This window comes from Glossina fuscipes, unplaced genomic scaffold (assembly GCF_014805625.2).
Source record: "Glossina fuscipes isolate IAEA_lab_2018 unplaced genomic scaffold, Yale_Gfus_2 28, whole genome shotgun sequence".
In the NCBI taxonomy this organism is placed as follows: Eukaryota; Metazoa; Arthropoda; class Insecta; order Diptera; family Glossinidae; genus Glossina; species Glossina fuscipes.
This window is the reverse complement of record NW_023998423.1, coordinates 7405852-7427742: the sequence shown is the minus strand read 5'-3', so window position 1 is coordinate 7427742 and position 21891 is coordinate 7405852. Positions and strand designations below refer to the sequence as shown.

At 32.7% G+C, this 21891-nt stretch overlaps 1 protein-coding gene across 27 annotated transcripts in view; it reads left to right on the top strand.

Annotated features, from left to right (window-relative positions):
• Window positions 1-21891, top strand: part of LOC119636578 (protein muscleblind) — a 216865-nt gene that overhangs the window by 192231 nt on the left and 2743 nt on the right. For 20 of the 27 annotated variants that reach the window (XM_038032004.1, XM_038031995.1, XM_038031999.1 and 17 more), the window contains one exon: window positions 14870-14928. The exons of 4 other annotated variants lie outside the window; for them this stretch is intronic. In XM_038032004.1, the coding sequence (XP_037887932.1) occupies window positions 14870-14928 (59 nt within the window). Of the gene's footprint in view, window positions 1-3443; window positions 3543-14869; window positions 14929-17351; window positions 17425-19606; window positions 19848-21891 lie in introns of those variants that run through there. 3 more of the 27 variants (XM_038032009.1, XM_038032010.1, XM_038032013.1) reach the window with 3 other exon arrangements.

The following is a 21891-nucleotide window of genomic DNA, read 5'->3' as shown; positions in this document are numbered from 1 at the left end:
AGAAAACTGTTATTATACAAAACAAAGAAAACGAGAATAATTATTATTAAAAATTCGATTATGTAAAAACCAACAAAATGCTTTTCCTTTAAACTAATTTTCTTCGTATTTTTCGTACTTTAATTTGTTCTTTTTTTTCTTTTATTTTTCCTCTAATTATATCTTGTTGTTGTAGTACACAATTGCTTGTGCAATAATCTATATAGCAAAGCAATAGATAGAAAATGATTCTTATTATTAATCTCCCCTCCGTGTAATCATCAACTCCTCTTGTCTTTCCATATCCTTCTCTTTATCTCTCTCTCTCTCTCTCTTTCGCTCCCTTCTTTCTTTCTGTACTTCTTTCGCTCTTTGCTTAGATGATCGTGAGTATTTACCATTACAATAACAGTAACATATCGTGTATATAGACAATAAATATTTCTTATGTAAAAATTGTATATTTTCTGGGTTTGGAGAGATATTCTCTTCTCGTCTTCCTTATGCAATTCTTCCAAAAGTGTTATTCCCTAATGTAGAGACATATTTGATGGTTTCCATATCGAACGTTAATAAATTTTTAAATTATACCCAAAGTGCTTAATTATTTATTGCTTTTATACTCTTTGCTTCTTTGCGCTGCCTAAGCTCCCTTTATTATGTTGTTTTAATGTCCTACCTACCTGTTCTGCTGGTGCAATATATTGTAATGAAAAAAAGCAATTTTTTTATGTAGTGTAAAATTGTATTGAAATTTATTTATTCATATTATTTATTGTCAACACTGTCAAAACTATTGCTATTCATATAACTGCAGGTATATCGAAGTTAATGTTGGCACAGAATGGAGAGATGATTGCGTTCGCTACGTCGTTATATCTTTTAAACCAAATCGTTCGCTTTAACGATCCATTGTAACATAATGGAATTAATATAAAAAATTGTATATAGAAAATGAGAAAAAGTGCAAGTTCGCCTGAAAACTCCACTACTAACTATCACTTTGCTTAAAAAACTACTTCATAAGCCTGACAACAGGATCTAGCAATGATGGGAGGGGCAAGGCCATAACTGATAAGACATAATCGGGACTATCTATGTGCCGAATCCAGTACATTTCTCTTTTACCTAAATATTAGAAATTTGTTATCATTTTGCAATGTTCGTGTCCTTTTTTGAAGCTCGTTAGGCTTCGAGTTGTCTATCTAGAAGAAATGTGCTTGTTACGCGTTAGATATGAGCCATGCGCTGCACTGCATGACTGTGGCTATTGATGGACTTTGTTATTATATCACCGACGTAGAATATTTGCTTATTTGGCACCACTTTTCTAGGAAAAGCGCTTTTCTAACACATCTATGGTTTATTTCTGTGAACCTGTATATCGGACCTGGGAAAAATTGCTGGCATGAAGTTAGCCCACCGAACGTATTCCAACTGTTTGTCCTGGCTAAAAAGTGAGCTAAATCTTTAGCAGTCTGTTCATGTTTTTGCTAAGATATTTTTTTTCATCACACGGAAGAGAAGGTAAACAGAGAATCAAAAACTTAATAATGCTTTTTGCCATATACCGTGCCATGCGCGTATGCATAAAGCGATGATGGCAGATTGTGTCAATTTTTTACGTCTACACCTTACGTGTCCCCTGTAACTATTGGCAATTAGTTAGTTGAATCGGACATCACTCAACCTTGTAAAGCAATCCTGCAGAAGAGAGGACCTGGACCAAGACTGACATATCAGAAATGAAAGTTTGAATATGGTCCAAGCCTTCCTCTCTGGGCAGGACTTGGCCTATCAAGCACCACTACTTACTTAATGTCCCAGCAGTTTGTTGTTTAGCTAGAAATCTAATTTGTTTATGACGTCGTAATTGCGTCGTCATTAAACCCCGTCATATATAGCATTCTGCATATATGTAAAGCGCTTGATCATTTGCATATTGATAGATCTTGAAAATTGCCGTGAAAGTAGAGGTTTCTTCAAAAAATGTCAAAAATCTGGACTGCTCTTATATTCTACACACAGACACTGCTATCAACAGTAACTTTGTTCGCTGGTTTTCCGATCGAAATGAGATCGTTTTACAAGCGATATCTTTTTCAATGTTATTTAATTTTTATAATTATTTTATTATTTAAGATTTGATATCTGGACGGAGTCTTCTCTTCCTTTTTGTTTCGACAAAACTTCTTTGCCTTCGTGAACATTTTGCTGCCACCTTGCGTTTTTATATTTTTCGTGCCACTTTCTTTTAACTCAAGATTTTAGATTTGGTTTAAAAGATATTTTAACACAGTAGTCCGTCGTCCTATATATAATATTATGCTGTTTTTCTTTAGAAAGATTTCCCCATAAATTATGATCATTTCTTTTTCGCTTCTTTCTTTAAAGCTTTTTTATGTATTTGATATTGCGATCAAAGTATTATTTTCTCACGATATATGGTATGTTTTTATACTTTTTTTTATATATACAGATTTTCATATGAATAAAAATAAAACAAAGATTTTCAAATCATATCATTATTATACCTCACAACACTGATTTTGTAGATTAAGCTAGCCCTGGGCGAGGCTTCAGTTTGTGACGGAATCTAGTAAACTGCGTCTAATTTTGAGTAATGCGGTCAATATACAAATGGTCACAACTGCTACGCATAAAAGTTAAGATGATGGTCCTTTTTGCGTAACAAGCCCATATCAACGCTGGTCATGTTCCCTAAAAGGAAGAGGTGAATTGAGACTGCGCAAAGCCTGCCGTGGACTTCTGATCGCGTGAGAAGACTGAAAGACATGTATATACCTTCCCCTCCGTTTACGCAAAAAAAAAACAAAAAAAAAAAAAAAAAACGGCAAATTCCTAGAATTGGGAAGGAAAGCATAGGGAAGAAAAGTGAAATAAGGGATCGATTGATAAAAAGATACAGAAAATGGAAGACTTGCAGAAATCACAAATTTTTCTTCTTAATATGTATAGCATAGTTCAATCAGTTCAGGATCTAATGCTGATTATTTGCTTTCTGCATATTTTTAATTTAATTAGAAGAATTTCATTTTGCTTGCTGGCGAATTTCATTTGTTTTTATATTTGCATTTTTTATTTGTTAAATGCATTTTTTATTTTCAAGTCAATCGGTTAAAAAAAAAAAATAAATGAAAAAAAAAAAAAAAAATAAAATAAGAAGAAGAGGACGTGCAAAGTTTATACCTTCAACACATAGCAACATATTTCCTCATACACAACGTTCATTCGTATATTTACGTTCTAGTTAGCGACGCTTATATTACATTAGTCGAGTCTTAGGGAGAAACTCTTCGCATGTTTGTATTTCCTCTGGCTGCGTATATCATTTGACCTTAAGAGCCTTGTTTCCTGCTGTCCGCATTCCTTTGAAGAGATGAACTTTATTTCTCCTTTAATATAATTACTCTTATCGTTAAACATTTTTTTTTTTTCTTTAGAAAGCTTCTTTTACAGGTTTTTACTTCATAATCAAGAAACAAAAGTCTTTATTCTTGTACATTATATATCCATTTATCAGCATGTCTTGTAACTAAGCAAAAAAAAAAAGTAGACTGCACCTCAAGGTAAGCTGCACTATTGGCTAAAATGTATTATAAAAAATTTCTAAAAAAATATTAAAAAAAAAAAAAAAAAAAAAAAAAAAAAAAAAAAAATTAAAATAAATAAATAAATAAAAATGAAAATAAATATGAAACGAAAAAATATAAATAAACAAAACAAAACAGCGATTACATAAATCAATTAAAATGTTGATGAATGCTGCAGATGTGTGAAGCTTTTGATATGGTTGGCTGTAAAACTTTATTGTCGGTGGTAAAGCTTTTATACGTAGGTAACATCCATATATATATATATATATATATATACATTCATATCGTATTATTGCTTTAAGTCATATTATGCATACATTTATAGTACATATATATACATGTATACATATGTATATACATATATATATATACAACATATATCTCTTTCACTAACCGCCAAAGGTTTGATTAATTGCAAGAGAAATACATAAGGCTTAAATATGTCATATAAAGCAAAAACAAAATATATGAAATGTTATAGTCGACCAAGGCCGACCATTGGGTACATTGCATACTTTAAGCTACTAAAGTCCGAATCCGAAACTGAGAATTTAATAAAAGTTAAGTGTGTAAATAAAACACTATTTGAAAAAGTCTTATAGCAAAGAAGCTTGAAAAATGGACCAAATTAAGTTCAGTAGACCATTTTTTCAATATGCATTTAACATGCTAGCTTTCTACACATTTTTACGGTAACGCCCTGTATGTAACGTCTTGCTTGGAGGAAATTATTATTTGAAAGCAAATAAAACCGTTATCCCAGGTCACAGCGACTATAAAATTCCATACACCACTTCATGTGATAGAGTTTTTCCTTTAACGACTTTTCATGAGATGTGGTCCGATTCGAACTATTTTTCGTACCTTGGTCAAAATTGGCAGTTGCACCAAATTTGATCGAAACAATTAAAAAATAAGACCTAAAAGTTGAGCATATGAAGACGGGGCCGATGGACCGACAGACAAACTTAGATTGACTCAGATAACGATTGGTATAATAAAATGGTGGTCTACCTCTCTCTCCGCACAAATGTAACATACACTTGTGCCACAGGTTGTGTATCTCAATTAAAATCGATGAAAAATAGGATTATGGCATACTGAACGAATGTTCCCATACTTTCCTTTCTTGAATCTTCGGCCATTTAAAAGTTTTTGCAACGACATCGAGTTCCCAGAATAATAATTGGACATCAAAATTTACTACGTTCAGCTTAAATCTCGTAAGTCTGTTTCACGGGCTCATCGCGCGTATAAAAGAAAACACATTTTTTGCATTTTAGAACATAAAAAGGTATAGATTAAGAAATGCGTGGACCAAGAAGAGGAACGACACTATACGAAATCTGAATCCAACCGCATTCCCCCTGCTTTCTGCCATCCTATAAGACTTTTCCAGAAAAATATTTTTTATGCTTCCAAGTATTATAATTTTGATTGATGATAGTATAGGCGAAGTGTTGTGCATTTTTTGCATTAACTAAAATAAAATGAAATAATTTGGGAACGAATGAATATGTAAATGTATTTCTCTTGTAAGGTAATTTATAACAGGGTGATCTATTTTATTTATACATTTTATATTAAAGAGATAAACAGTACAAAAATCATTTTTATTAACTAAAAGAAATCTTTTTTTTTCTTTTTTCCATGTCAGCAGGTATGTTCCTATTTTACACAACTTTTTACATAAACATATATATATGTACATTTTATATATATACATATATCAAGGTATATGTAAGTATTCGCCTTAGGGCGAATTTGAGCCACCTACCACCTTCACTTTATCATCGCTGGGAATTTATTGGCGAAAACCTTATATTCCTGAAGCAAACCTGACACGGTTGAATTGGCTGTTAGTAAATATACATCATATTACCGATGACATGACATGATCACGGCCTCCATTGGTGGTGGGTGTAATCGACAATCCACAAATTTGTGTTAAAGTCTTTTAAATTACATTTGTTTATTTGTTAACACTCGACATACGACAAGAGTTGTTTTTTATATGCTTTGTTTCGTTTAATTTTTTTTCTTTTCTCTTTGTATTTTACTGTAACTAATATATTTTTGCTATACTTTTGAATGCCTATGTATATTGAGCATTAGTAAGATATTATATATTTATTGCTAAAATTCTTCTCCGCACGATGAACTTTTAAATAACATCCACTTGTATTCATTAAAAACAGGGACTTTTTCCTATAAAAAAATTTTATTAATTTTAAGTCATAAAATTTTTCTTTTCCTTCTTCTTATCGTTAAATATCCAACGACACCCTAGAGTTTTCAAAAAAAAGTGTCAATATGGGAAGTGGTGTTAAAGGTGCTTCGATCCGGACCAAAACTCTTTAATGTGTCAAACTTCATCAAAATATTTCAAAAATTGTGGTTTGTAGAGTTTCAACACAAGAAGAAAAGACGGACAGACAGGTTCAGATAGATTCAAGAAGTAACTTTGAATCGATGCATCTACCCCAAAGTCCTTTGATGTATTACTGAATATACCCTTGCATTGCACGTTGTATAGGGTACAATGAAGGCATGACAACTCTTCTGAAACAGTGTGTTATATATATATACTGGATATCTATTTTCGTATCTAAATTTCACATTCAAAAGGTAAAGAAGATAGAAAGAGGACCCGCTCTTTGAGGGCTGAATACTTCAAAACCTCTATATTATAACGATTCTCGTGAAAGGTAAGAGAACCTAGTGTTTTCACATGATTCCCTTCTATTTAACTGAATGAATTTTAAATGCCCAGATACCAGTGTTATCATCGGAATAGATGCAAATGAATAGAATGAATAGAAAAAATTAAAGCATACTTTGGTGCGTTACTTCTTTGACATCAATCATACTCTTACTTTTCTCCTCCAGTATAGAACATCACCATATTCCATCTAAATGAATCAATTGTCCTGTAAAGGTTGATATTGAATTTCAATACATAGATCAGCTAGAACTATGCTACCCTAACTGGATATGCTCCTTGTAAGTCAATTATATAAAAAAAAATAAAAAAAATGTCGAAAAACATATCTGCCATTAACATGCTGCGGATATCAATTTCTCTTAGGACAATTAACGACAAGAAATAGTAACTTGAAATGGTACAGCCGGACAAAACCGAGTCTTCAATGCCTTACGCCGCTTTACCTACGGCGTATTCTTCTAGAATATCAATAATTATGTTTTGCAGTGAGAATCTTTATAAGGAGAGGATTCAAGAAAACTAACTTGTGCAGTTGAAACATAGTCCAACACATTTGTTTGTCAAAACGTTATGTTGTATCGATTTACTGATTACTGAAAATTATATATGAAGAACGGTCTAGCGAATAGCTGATAGATAAGAAGCGCGACATAATCGAATTCAAACTACTGTGTGGTGGACAGACTTATAATCCACCTATGGCCACTGTTATAGCGAATACATGATCGTTAAAGGCTTAATACTTAAAAATCGGACATAGATACCTGAAGTATACTTCTCAGCTTGCTGTAACACTTTATCTCTCTTTACCTACCTTTTCCTTCCTGGTCATTATACGTCTATAGGAGACATTCATCAAGTAACTGGTCACAAAAAGGAACATACATGTGTACACACACATATATATGGTAGCTAGTTTAGGCAAAGACCCCATTCTCTCCACATATTGCGAATGCGTTTAATTTTCCTAAAACCAGTTTTTGTCGAAGTAGTACTTAAAACGGAACACTTTTTTCTCTTGACGACTTCAAGTCCTTCAATGTTCACGTGCATATTGCAGCTGCCTCAACGTCTTATAACGGAAATAAGTTGCCAATATTTTTAGCCGAATTTTTTTTGATATTTAACATTATTGACTTTGAAAAATTGTTAATAACTTTACTGGACGTGTGCGTTGCGAGCAAGCAGCTAAATAAAGCGTTAAACACTCTTTAGCACACCTTTACCAATAATTCTTTCTGATCACCACCTAATGTTCCTTGAGTGGACGCTCGAATATGAAACAGAAAAAGCCAATCGATTTCGATACGCGAAAATTGTATTCCAAGAACTCAAAAATTTTTTCCAACGAAAATTAGTACAGTAAAGGACGGCTTACTATCGCTTCTTCGGAAAATAAATTCACGATGAACGATGCTACATCACGGTATCACAATAAACACGTGAAATTGATAAACTTTGCGCGATTATACCGGATTTGTGTAGTATATCTGTATGCAATTGAATGCGCTACATATGCGCTACGCCCGCACCATCAACGCTAGCACCCTTTCCACTATCTACCTTACAACGTTGATGTCGAAATCGATGAAGACATATACATACACGCATATTGACAGTGCATGTTGGTAATAAATAGTACATATATATATATATATATATATATGCATATGTGGCATGTATGTACGTTGCTTAAGCTTCTTATATGGTGATTATGGTAAAATCTACAAACATAAATTTAATGAATTTCTTTCTATTTCATTCACGTACTTTGTTTGTGTCTTCTATATAAATATATATATGTATAGTGTCTTTTACTTATTACAGCTTTAACGGGTTAACAATAATTTCTATTTCATTTCATTTAAATTGTGTACATTAAGTTATTAATAATTTAGAGAGAAAAGCAAGTTTGAATCAAATGCATCTATATATATATATATATATATATATATATATATGCTATAACTTAGATAAGTCTTACTATATGTGTATACCCAACTATTCTAATTCTCAATAATTATTAATTTCAAGTGCTTTCAATGAGTTGTGTTGTGATTTTGTTTTCCTCTTTCAATTCTCGATACTTATCATATTTTATCACTTGATCTTATTTAAACATTTTTTTCTATTTCTATTCTATTTGTATTATTGTGCATGCTTAACAATGTCTTTTATATCGTGAGTGCACAGACAAGGCATGCATGAAAATATTGTTTTTATTGTCTTTCCATTAATACGTATTACATAAAATAGAGATAGGATGGGGAAAGATATTTTATCTATAACGCAATAATAGCAATATGTCGTACATGTATTGCTAAAGTTGTACATAGTTGCAGTACAAGCACATGTTTTCTTCTTTCTTCTCTCTTTTTACGTAGTTTCCATTCTTCATTCCGTAGTAAAATAAGTTTGAAAGTATATTCGCTTTATCGCACTCGTTGTAGCAGCGCTCAGAGCGATAATTCGACAGCAATAGTAGCAGTAATAAGCGCTAAATTTCCAATCGATTCGTACTTGTTGTTGACCTGAACACACTTATATTAGAATGTTTTTGCCTGAAGAGATGGCGTCATAATATCTAGCACTTGCAGGTTGTCATCGACGAGAATTTGATCTTATTTATCCTTTGATAGGAAGCGGAAAGCTGGAATGATGCTGATGTAGGTCTCTCCCATTACGATGGAAATTACTTCGCAGTAATCAAGACACTATTGACATTTCAATGCGTCAAAGTCTTCGGACAAGCCTTCCAAATTATTCAAATTTTTTTTTTTTTTTTACAAATGGGCAAAGCAACTTATGCTAGTTATACTTATAGTGGCCCTGACAAAAGAAATATTGAAATTCAAATGAACTTTTTTTGTTCTAAAAAATTTTTAGGGAATAGGAAGAGAACAGCATTACAAAATAATTGCAGTCACTGTTGCTTGGTATTTTCGAAACCACAAAATACAGGAATGCAGGGAATTCTTGAGCGATTTATCGGTTGCATGTACCATTCAAAATTTGAGACCATCGCAAGCAGCTTGTAAGTGTACTTTTTAAATAGATTGGAAGAAGTGCTTACGGTCGTTAAGCATTATGGAAAAGATGTCTCAATGTGCCACGCTACCTTACTTACTTTACTTACCCTACTTACTTTATATTTTTATATATATTATTTATTTGTTATATTTAAAGTTATGTATATATTTGTTATACATAATGAGTTAGTGCTTATGTTTCGGAAGGAAGGCATCATGTTATAAATACAACCTAAAATATTGTGATCAAAGAAGACCGATTTATAAATAACCTGCTCGACTTCGCGCCATACATGCCTTCACTTATCTTCGTCACTTCATGCAGTGAGTAAAAAATAGGTGGATTTGTTCCTAAAATGAAAAACCTTTATTTTCTTGAATCAACTTTTTTCGCACTTGAAATATTTTCCTTTCGACATAATGCACTTATATCAAAGTTTTTTAAAGCGGTCGAAGCGGTCTTTTCTAGGATGGCCTTAATTACTTTCTCCGATTCGGCGTCTACGGCAATCAGCCAGCAGTCGCACGATACTCGAAATCGAACGAATTTTTGGCGAGGCTCTCTCGAAGAATCAACAATCTCTCGAACGTTTCATTAGCGTGATGCAAAAACCAAAAGTTATCTCCTCATAGCACCGAGTGCTCCTAGTGAACGCTTTCAGGTACAATATCGCGACAAACGAAGAAAACAGTCAACATGGCTTTGACTTTTGGCCAATTTTTGTGTCGTCAGGTAGTGATGCATTCCTGGTAGCTCAGAAACAATGTTTCCCAGATGTCAACGCAATAAGTTTTTTCCGAAAAAACGAATCAATCAAATCAATCGAGATTTTAAAGTGGTTTGGATTTCCCGCAGTCGAAATAAAGTCTCTATTTGCTAGTCGACGATTTCCGATTTTCGTAGGCTTTTGCCGGTAGATGCGGAAAATCATCCGCGACTCTATTCCTTCATTTTTTTGCGAAGAATCCTCGTCACCAAAAGCCACCTGTAACATCCTTAACATTTCCGCGGCAAATTATTCATTCCGCAGGACATATTTTGATTAAATTCAAGTATAGAAAAAATCGGAAAACTCACATGTAACTCTTCAGCAATTTTATGTATATAATGACATAAAATTTTGTCTAGATGCCAAAGAAGTCAGTGCCAATCCTCCAAAAGCAAAAATAATTTCTTTCTTCCATATCACCCGCGAAATTTCAAAGAAAAATTCATCTTAGTGTATATGCACCGTTTGTGGGAATCCTTATGTAATTAGAGGTCTCGAAAAATTATTTTATATAATTGAAACTTGCCTCAGTGAATTTTTTTGACTTGGAACTTTGTAAGAATCCTCCTCGAAATTAAATGTTGTGGCCAATTGAAGTCTTATTTTTTAGATATGGGAGAGTATCCAAGAAGAGATGCCATTCCAGGGAAATTTTTCACATTCGTGAAATATGCCAAAGTGCAATTTTTCAGCGATTCTTGTTAAGAAATACTAGAAAAGGAGAATTTTTTCCTGATAATGTCTTCTTGTCCTACACTACTTGCCAGTGCAAGGGTATAATAAATTTGTGCAACTATTTTATACAACATCCAGAAACACTAGAGGTGTAAACACACCCTTTTTCATAGCGATAGCAAGTGATTCGAAATCGATCTAAGCTTTTCTGTACCTCTGCTCATCCCATACATCCATATGTTCGACCTATACTTAGCATAGCTTAAGGGACCTTTTCCACCACTTCCCGTATAACGCTTCATTTTGAAAAGGTAATATATGAGTAACTGTAGTGTGGTGTAGAGTATATAATAATAGACCCTGACCCACTATAGTGTGGTCACTTATTTAAAATAGGCCTTTTCGTTGGCAACTGTCTCAAAACTATCCAAACCAATGCACTTTCAAAAACGTAGCATACCAGTATATCGAACTTTTTCTAAAATTTCTGAAAAATTCGTACGATCTATAAAGACACCAACCAGCAGACATAATTAAATCGGTTCGAAAAATTTATGCAAAATTTAAAAATTGGCGTTATAAACACTTAGACGCCAGACAACTTAATATTACCTGCGCTACAAATGAAGAAGAGTACAAAAATTAAAACGAGTAAAAAAACCGCCCACGACTCCCATTAAATCCCCTACACTATTTCCCATAATGCAGTTACTCATATACTGACTTGTATGGGAAGAAGTTGAAAATAATCAAATTCAAATCAATTTCAATAGAGCTCCTCCTTGGTCCAAAATAGATTGGTGTTCGAAATTTCTGTAGGTTGAACTCAAAAAATTAGAGCGACAAACAAGCTTAGAATCACTTTCTGTTGCAAGTCTTCCTAGGCGTTGTATACATCCGCACAAACTTGATATACCCACAGGTGGTGTAGGGCATATTATTATTCAACTTCAAGATATTCGTATCTAAAACGTACAACAGATAAGAGATATATAATAGCAATGACTCAAAGCAGTCTCGTTCGGCCGATTAATTGGCGAACGCATAACGACAAACTTACTGCAGATATTTACGATTCGTCTTAAGGCAGATGCCTACATTTATTCGTTATAACAGCTGCACAACGAATAGCACATGGCAAGAAGTTTTATGCCTCTACAATAATTTCACCTCGTATTGTATGTAGATTCTTCAAAGGTTATTGTTGCGTGTTACAAACGGCTTTCTTCCTACTCCTAGTATGACATAGTAGCAGAGTATGTGCTTTTGCTGCTAAAAACTACACGAAGTAAATAAAATTTGGAATTATTTTATTATTATTTATACATTACCTTCTGAAGAGTGAGCTTTTCTTTCTATTTTCCCATACCATAGTTTTCTTAGTTCCTGCATATTATGCTTAAGATGATAACGTATGACTTTATTATATTGATTTTGTTAGATGTGTACTATTGAACTACATTAACCCCCTTAATAAAAACGCTGAATTGTATGGAATTTTATTCATTATTAATCCAAAGCGATCCACATTTTTTTTATGCAAATGTGTTATCTGATATATCTTAGCTTTGAATTTTGTATAATTTTTTTTTAGCTTTCAAGTGGAATTTCATTTGTTCCGTTTTTTTTTTTTCTAGTATTGACGCAATAATTAAATTGAGTTTAAATTATTTATTATGGTACTTGATCACGCATATTTCACTTTGGAATTGGGTTGTATACAACACATTAATCACACTATAACATCCTAACTCATAAACGTCTATAAACGTTTAATGCTTCAAAAGTTTTTATTAAAATGGCATAACTTTAAAAAATAATAAATAAATAATAAAACACATACACATGCATTTCGTCTGCCTTCTTATAATATACAATGCAATAAGCGAATATCATTCAGTGCAGTATTATTACTATTATATATTATTCTTTTTTCACAAACAGCAATGAAACCAATATCATATCTTTACGAGATGCATGCTTACATCATATATGTACATACATACATACATACATGCATACATATATATGCGTATGTAAATAACCATTACAGTATTTATGCCTTTGTTTGTGTGTATCATTTAGTGGTTTTCGCTGCTACTGCTGACTACTGCTGCTATTACTACCGATTATGTGCTTTTCATTAAGTGGGCTGGCGAAATAATAATAATGATGTCCTCATAGGCGGTCCGTCCTCTTGTCTGTTGTTTATGACCGTGATTTTCATTCATCTGTGCTTATATTATAATAATAATAATAATAATAATAATAATAATCTGACGTGCACGAGCAATTTGTTGGAACGGTCGCCAAAAAAAAAAAAAAGGATATAAAAAAAAAAAACAAAAAAAATCGAAGGAAAGGAAGAAAAAAGAGGCGTCCATTTACATTTATTAACTTGTGTTTTGTGGGTGCAAAAAACTTTTATTACAGTCAAGCAGACCGAGGCAGCCCGAAAATATGTTACCAAAACAAACTGTGTTATATTTCGAACAAAGAAAAAATTATATGCATATTTAGTGAAAGTACTCCCTAGATTATATCTGTCTATGTATGCGTGCATGCGTTGAAACGAAATGAACTTGTTGCGTTTGTTTGCCATAAATTTTGTGGCGTTTCCAACAATAGCGACATTTAAATTTAGTTTTTCAGATTTTTTTTTTTGTTTTTTTTTTTTTTTTTGTGTCTGCGTAAATCCGTTTTAACTCAACTGCTGAGAATGAATGTAAACTAATCTTATCATTGTGTTTGTAGCTTTTTAAAGTATACTTTGCCAAACATTTCATTAAGTGCTCTGATCCAATGGGAATAGACTATCATTCAATCCTTGATGCTCTCCTTGAGATAGAGGTTATCATTCAATCCTTAAAAGTCAAATTTTTAATAGAATTATTCCCATTTTTCAATGAACACGGATCTGCGCATCAAACTGTAAACTGTCTGATATAGCCTAATACGAGTAATGAAAGAAAAAGTTAACTAAATCCGGGAATATTAAAAGAAATGTAACCGGGTTTCAGCGAAATGTATTCTATAAGCCGACCTAGTTTAATATGCGAACGTTCTAGACGCCACGGATGCACTCATTCTATAAGTAAATGTCTGTGAATCGCTTTGCTACGAATCCAAGACCAGGGCATCCGGTTCTAATTTTTTGCATTGCATTGCAAATACTTGCAATACTAGATTTAACCGTTAAACGTGTAAGAGATGAACCTTGAAAATCTCTCTTTCTGGATGGTCGTGAACACCAATGTAGCGACCGTGATGCAAGCTTTGCCTACATTTCACACGCATTTCAATCAAAGAGCACTTAACTGAAGGTGAGACGGGATTAGGTCTGATTTTTAGACGTTCAGGATTTTAAGAGCAAAGACGAGCTTGTCGATGTCTTCTTTTTTCCCTGCAATAGAATGAACGCCAAATGCATTAAGCATCGTTCCATACCTTGCCTGCTTTGATGGATATTTTTAAAAGTCGCAAGACAACCAAGACGCCACGACAGCGTAGTTCAAGCAGTGTAACTTGATGAGTGTTCAATATTCGTTTGATTAACAGACAGAATGTATTTAGTTTAGGTGACGGGTATCTAAAGTTCGCTTTAAGGCGAATTTTTATTTTTTTTTATACATCTTTGTTTTCGTTTTTGTTTGTTTTTTTTTTTTGTTATCGATTTTTAATTTCTCATAATACAAACAAGTTTTAAAGAAAAACATACTTTTGTGCTTTTCTCTCTGTTTTTCTTTGTTTTCTAATCTTTTATGCATGCTTCCATAAACAACGTAATGAAAAATCAAAACATATCAACTCGTTTCGATTTAAAATATTTGCAATTAACTCAAACTACATATTAATAATGATATCATCAACAATATAATCTGTATAATGAAAATCGCAATAAAAATAAAATTTTTCATTTTAATTAAACAAAAAAAAAAAAAAAAAATTACACACACAAACTGTTAATATTTTACTGCATGCTTTTTGAAAATGTTGTGTTTCTCTACTTAATCAACAACAACAACAACCACAACCACAACAACTACAACAACAACAAAAAAACCACTTCTTTAGCTTCTAGCAAAATACCGCCAAATGCTTCTTATGTTATATATACCGATGAAAATGGTCAGGTACTGTCAGCTTATCGTTCTTTGGTTTTCTAACAATTTTTTCTATATTTCCTTTATTATTATTATCATTAAATTTCATTTAATAATATAATTCTTATAAAACAGCTTCCTTTTTTATGTATAAAATATGACTTTTTTCAAGTTTATTATTTACTTCAAAAAAACAACAACAAAAAAACAACAAAGAAAAAAAAAATACCATAACATAAAAACCAAAAAACAGAAACTTTCAAATTGAGTGGAACGTAAGAAAGCAGCAAGTTTTTTTTTTTTTTTTTTAATATTTTGATTTGCTTCGAATTGGTACGAAATCAAATTTTTATTTACGAGGTAATAAGGGGTAGAAAAAAAAACACGAAAGGAAACTATAATCGAATCAAAGAAAAAGAAACAACATTTTAGCAAATCTTAAAGAAACTGCTTAAAATGAAACCAAGTGCAAGTTCCGAAACTTACTTGACAAGCCAATTATCTATCTCTCTCTCTCTCTCTCTCCGCTAAATTTAAATCAAAAGTTAAAAAGGATTCTTTAGAAATTTCATCAAATTTATGAATTCAAAGAAAAGCTTACCATCATTGAGAGAAGGAAATCTTCCGGTTGCATTGAGACGTTTCAGTGTTTTCCTAAGCTCTTTATAGATAGACATACTATTATCGAGAAACTAGAAACCTTATGATATACTTGAAATACTAACCACTACTTATCCATTGCAAAAGTGCTTAGTAGAGGTAATAAAGTTTGACGAACTCTTACATAACAACAATGCCCCTTCATTACATATAGTTTTAGAAATTCTTAAGTAAATGAAATATGGGATTCTAGAGTAAATTAATATATGTTAACCAAGCACAAGGGATTATGTCTGATGATTTTGAAAATTGTTGAGTTCACTTCTTTACATAACCCGAAATCGCTCGTGAAATTCTTTACTAAGCATAAGAGGAAAATATAGAAAATATTGAAAAAGTAAAAAATCGTCAGTCGTATGTTATAAAAAATAAAAATAACAATAATAATAATAATAATAATAATATATAAAACAACAATTCTTCAAGAGAATTACTTCGGTGAAACCTATTTAAACCAAATGGACTGCCTTAACGATTAACCAAAAAATGCGATAAACTTTTTTTCTGATGTTAATGTATCTGATGAAATGGAAGGGAGTAAGTGGCAAATGGTAACGATTAAAACAGCAAATCTACGAATTAAAAGAGATGAACAAATGTGACTGTATTTCAAACAACGTAGAGCAGATAGGTGGTACTATTTGTCGTATATAATTTATCTAAGAGCGTATGTGTGCATCGAGTTTGTTTATACTTTTACACAAAATTTCGATTAAACAAATTAATTACGTTTCCGCACCTCGATAGTAAACAAAATGGTAATTTAAGATGCACAACTCTTTGCAAGAATTTACTTACTTGCATTAGGTAGCAACAAGTAATGCATCATTCAATAAGTCGCTGGTCTGACACATTAATTGTCTTATATAATTTCTGGATAGTATATCAGTCTTCAAACAATACTAATAAAAGTTTCATGATATTCTTAACCCAGTTTTGTAATTTTCAAAGCTAGGGATGAAAGATAATCCGTGTGCTGATCGAAGAATGTTTTTTTGATGGGAAAAAACATTAGTCGGCCTTATCGGGACACTACACCGGGGAAAGCAACTATCATTCACTGTTATGCTGAATTTAAACGCAAGTGTACAAATATCCATAATGCTGAATACGCTCTGCTCTTCGTACTTCGGCAGTTATTCCAGAAAACAGTGCACAAAATTGCTTTGTGGGATAGAACCCCAAAGTTGCATGATATACATTATTTTTTCATGCTACATGCGAGAATGAATGAAGCATGGATTTATCACTATACTCAAGAGTCAAATCGACAGTTAGTCGAGAGATACCGGCAAAACCAGTCCGAAGCGACCAAAAGAGCAGCATCAAAGGAGCAACTGTAACTTGTAAAGCTTACAATTTAAAACTTATCGGAACATCATGAACTTTTTACCTATTTCGTTGATACTAATCAGGCATTACATGGCACCATATATCTGTTAGACCAGAGACTTATTGAGGGCTGTTATATACATAATTTGGACGATAGGACAATTTTTAAACTTACTGCGACCGAGATGGAATATTTTCGCTGATGTTCTGGCGCGTCCTCCACTAGAATATATATATATATATATTTATTCAATGACAAAACACCTACCGGGTTTTGATAATGGCGTTGGTGGGGTTTAACATTTTTTTTTTTTTTTCAATTTATGTGAAATTTGCTTAGTTTTCTGAAAACATTTAAAATATTTATAAATGATATATTTAATGAAAATTAACATATCGTTTCTGGTTTCTGTTTTTCTCCTTTTTTTATGCAAAAATATTTAAACGATTTAATACCACAGCCCATCCAATGGATCGGCGTCTCTTATATGCGCAGTGTCCTATGCTGATAAATGGCACTGTTTATATGATTAGGTAAATCTTCTTAGTAAATGCATCAAAAACTAAAACACAATTGACGATTTCTTACGTTGCTTCTTTAACCCTTTATCTTAGCTTAAAGCTTTCATTGTTGTGTCTGTGCGTGCGTGTGACTGTGCGCGTGTGTATGTATGTGTGTTTCTTACGATAGCGGAAAAGGATACAAAGTGAAAAAAAAATTACCTAGACTCCAATCCGTTTGTGATATGATCTTTAGGTGTCCCTTTAGACGAGAAGGAATCGCTCTGAGTATATTTAGTTGACTGTCTGAAGAAAAGGCATTAGGATGAGGAAAAGCCAGCCAGATACATCTAAAAATCTCTGTAAAAAATTCACGATGTAAACATTAAATTCTCCTCCCCATAATTTGAAACGATGCATAGAGAGTAAGAGAGGATGTCTATCTATCTCCCTTTGTCCTCGATGAAAATTCGCATCAATTTTAAGGCTTTAAGATGAAAATGCCGTTGCTTTGCTGTCCTCCTCTTCGTAGCAAGGGCTGATTGCTTTCCTCAACTTCCCTTTCCCCCTTGGGAGCCCAAACATCGACTTCTCCCTGAAGTCTCTTCTTGGCATTGCCACAGCGCGTACTTCCACCATCATTGAAGAACAATTTCCCTCTTTTGGAGCGGATTACTTACTTTCTTCTCTCTCCCTATTTGCAATATTTTAGGAGCCGCACTTTTCATATTCTTCGCTCAGATTCATTGACAAATGTGATACCAATTGCCGACCTTGATACAACTTTCCCAAATGTATTCCCCCGACTGTCCTTTACTTCTCAGCATTTGCAGCATCGCGAACGTTTTGAGCAGCCCACACTCCGACACTTGCATAGAATTGCGATCCTAAATCTGCTGCAGCTGTCGTCTATAAACTTATCTAACAGAACACCAATACATACCTCTTAAAACGTTCGAAATTGACACCTGTGTGGAAAACGCGAATATCTGCGAGCTGAGAGAGACGCAACTTGAAGGTTGACACCATATTCGCCTGAGCAGACTTTTTCGTCGTCTTTGAAATTAATTTCCATCATTTTTATTTATGGTCTCTCTCTCCTTTAATTATCTCTCAAATGCCAAACTCAACTTCCCATCCGTGATATAATCTTCTTCGCCATGCCTCGAAAAGAGCGTGACTAACCACAGGTTAGGTACACTGGTACACTATATAGTTATTTGAGCTCTACTGGAAATGACTGCAAGGACTTTTAACACAATCTTCATTTTCCCTGGGCCATAACTACGAGAATCATGGCCACTCCTTGAAGCTATCTCAAGCTTAGAGAGGGCGGTGCCGAACTGTTTATGTTTCGTAACTATTGCTTTAGCAGTTTAGGCTTCTTCTTTAGATCGTTTATGTTTCTTTATTTGTTTGTATTGACTCCATTTTTTGTACGCCAGCTTTTTCAGAAAACGCTTACCGTCTTATCCTCTAGATCTTGGTCTATTGTCCTTTTCTTCTTCTGTCTTCGAAATTGTGACTTGTCTTTACTTCTACAAAAAGCCCACACTTCAATTTATTTAACCTTTTAATGCCGTCCCGGATTTGATTCTCTTTCGCTTAGTTTGATTTTAATCATAGTGCGACTCGGGAGGCCTCCTTACTCTGCCTACCATATTTAATTTCCGCATTTTCCTTTTCCGGCTCCAAATGCCTTTGTTAAAGTTGGGCAACGTGATGATAGCCTTAAAAAGCCCTGTACTGATCCGCACTCTCAGAACGAATACCGATTACACCGCCCTGCCAAACTCCCTAATTTACTGATGCTCTGAGACTTTAATAAAAATAATCATTGGAACTTGAAAAATATATATTCAAATCAAATTAAACTATTTTGTAATATGTTTTTAAAATGTTTCTTATGGTTTTCTATAAATGCATTATTTTGTCGTCATGCACAAAAAAAAACTTTCTATCTTTAGTGTTTTGCAATTCATGTCTCTTAATATAATAACACTTCTTATCTATCAACGGAAAATTCAATACATTTCTCTTATTTTATAAATTACAATAACAATTTTAAATATATTCGCATAAAATTCTTTTACACAAAAAAAAAAAAAAAATAAAACAACACAAAAAAATAAAGAAAAATAGTTTGCGTTCTACATAAATATGTTCTTTTTTGTTTGTTTTTCTTTTTTCTCTTTCTTCTTTTGTATGAAACCAGTGCCGTCAATTAGGATCTGTAACTGTTATATTGTTAAGCAAACTACTTAAAGACTCAGTTCCTTTAAGGTGCTATACAAGAAAAAAAAAAAAAAAGTTAAAAAAATTTAAAAAAATAAATAAAAAATTAAAAAAGAAAACGCATTCACAATGTATCAAAAGACATTCTTCTTATCATCTGAAGTGATAAAAAAAAAAAAAAAAAAAAAACCAAAACCAAATTCTAAAATTTGACAGGAAATTACAGAAACTAAGCAAGTGAGTGTACGTTTATATTCTACTTAATATAATTGAAAAAGCTTTAGTTTTAGGCAGAGCTTTGAAGCTTCTTGAACTTATGTTTTTTAATTCCTTTCAAATTCTATGATTTTATGGGTGTGTTAACCAGAGAAAAAAAATAAAAAAAAATTAAAAATACAATTTGAAATTCTATTAAAAATTGCTTGGAATTTTGCAGATCTATAAGAATAAATTGTAAACTTGCTGCTTCCTTAAACTTTTGCCCGCTTCATTACAAATTTTAATTTTCAAGCTTTTTTAAAAGCACAAACTACTAGTAATAAGTAAATATAATTTTATATTTATATAAATATAAACAATATAGATTTTAATCTAATTCAAGTGTATTAAAAATATTTGTTTCATTCACTAATACTTATGTCTAAACAAATATTCTTAACGTGCATTCAATAATTCTAATGGACGAAACGAAGCGTTGATAGTAAATTTTCATGTTCATACTTACGTCATATAAGTACTGTATATATATATACATATGTATATATATATATATATACATATACATGCATATAAATCCTCATATATAAATTATATTATCTACAGATTTTACGCTTTGATCAAAAACTATCGGGAAATTGTCAATTACACCGCTTTTCCGATACATTCTTATCCTTTACATCCAAAAAGTATTTTCCAAAAATGATGCGTTAATAAGGTTACCTCAAATGACAAATCCAGATCTCCCCAACATAGCATTACTAGATCAAGATACGTTTGCGTTGACTAAAATATCACGTGTATTATATATATATACACTTGTTAGCGTTCTCTTTAGGGTTAAGTTTTCTTTTTTTATAGTGTCGATATTATTTGTTGTCGACTGTGCATGTAGGATACAGGAATAGCATGCCTACTAATCCCTTACATATTGAAAGAAACTTTCGCAAAACAGCTCTTGCGTAGAAGGGATTATTTCACTATTTTTAAAAGTCGTGGAGCCGATATCTCTGCTTTTTTCGCGTACGTTGCTAATTTTCACTTTCGTAAGAGTAACGACTTTCTAAGCGAGCTCCAAACTAGGTATTACTTTTGCATGAAGCCTTGGAAAAATCTTCAATAAAAGTCGGAGTATATCGATCAGTGCCTTTACGTCATAGAATCACAACACAAAACGTTTTTATATTGACTGAAATTAAAGTGAGAGATATACTTTCGATCATCTGTTGAGCTCACCGGATTTGGCGAAGAAAACGTAATTTTTCGCTTATCGGAACTACGGTTACCCTAACACAAAACCTACCGAATAAGATATACACTGTTAGGTGCTTGCATGTATGTTTTGATCAGTGACATCTATTGATGCTAATGATCAATGAAAATTATGAATGAAATTCGATACAGACAGACGTTGTAATCATGGAACGATCAAAATGGCATAACTTTTGTTGTTTCTTCAACATCGAGCTATAAAATAGTAGAACATAAGGCGGCAATAAAAGTTGGATTCCTCGGAAAAAAGTTTCGAAGAATCAATCCTTAGCCAGAAATAGTATTACCACGATGCAAGAATCGTCGATAGCTTAGCGAATAACTTTGGGCGTAAGAAGTTCTTGCAGGCCTTCATATCATGCCATTGCTGAAAATAGCTTCAGCTAAGTTATGTTGAAGGCGTTCATGTATCGCTTTCATGACCGCAAAAATGTGTACGTGTACCTTGCAGCTGCTTCCACACAAGTTTTGTTAGACCTAAATTAAATTTTCAATGTTTGCGGGTCATGACATGGACATAACAGAATCTTCGAGAAATTTTCGCAAAATTATTATATATTCTGCCATTGTCTAAACAATGCGTATGAGATCAAATCCTGGAAAAGGATTTATCGTAGAAAAACTCTTCACGACGTTAATATTTATCAAAAGATCGTCTAATTGACAAACTCCCTCCGCTTTTTGATCATAGTGTCGAAAATATTTTTACATTTATTATAAGTATGTTGTATATATATATTCTATTAAATATTTCATGTTTTCATAAGATTTACAAAA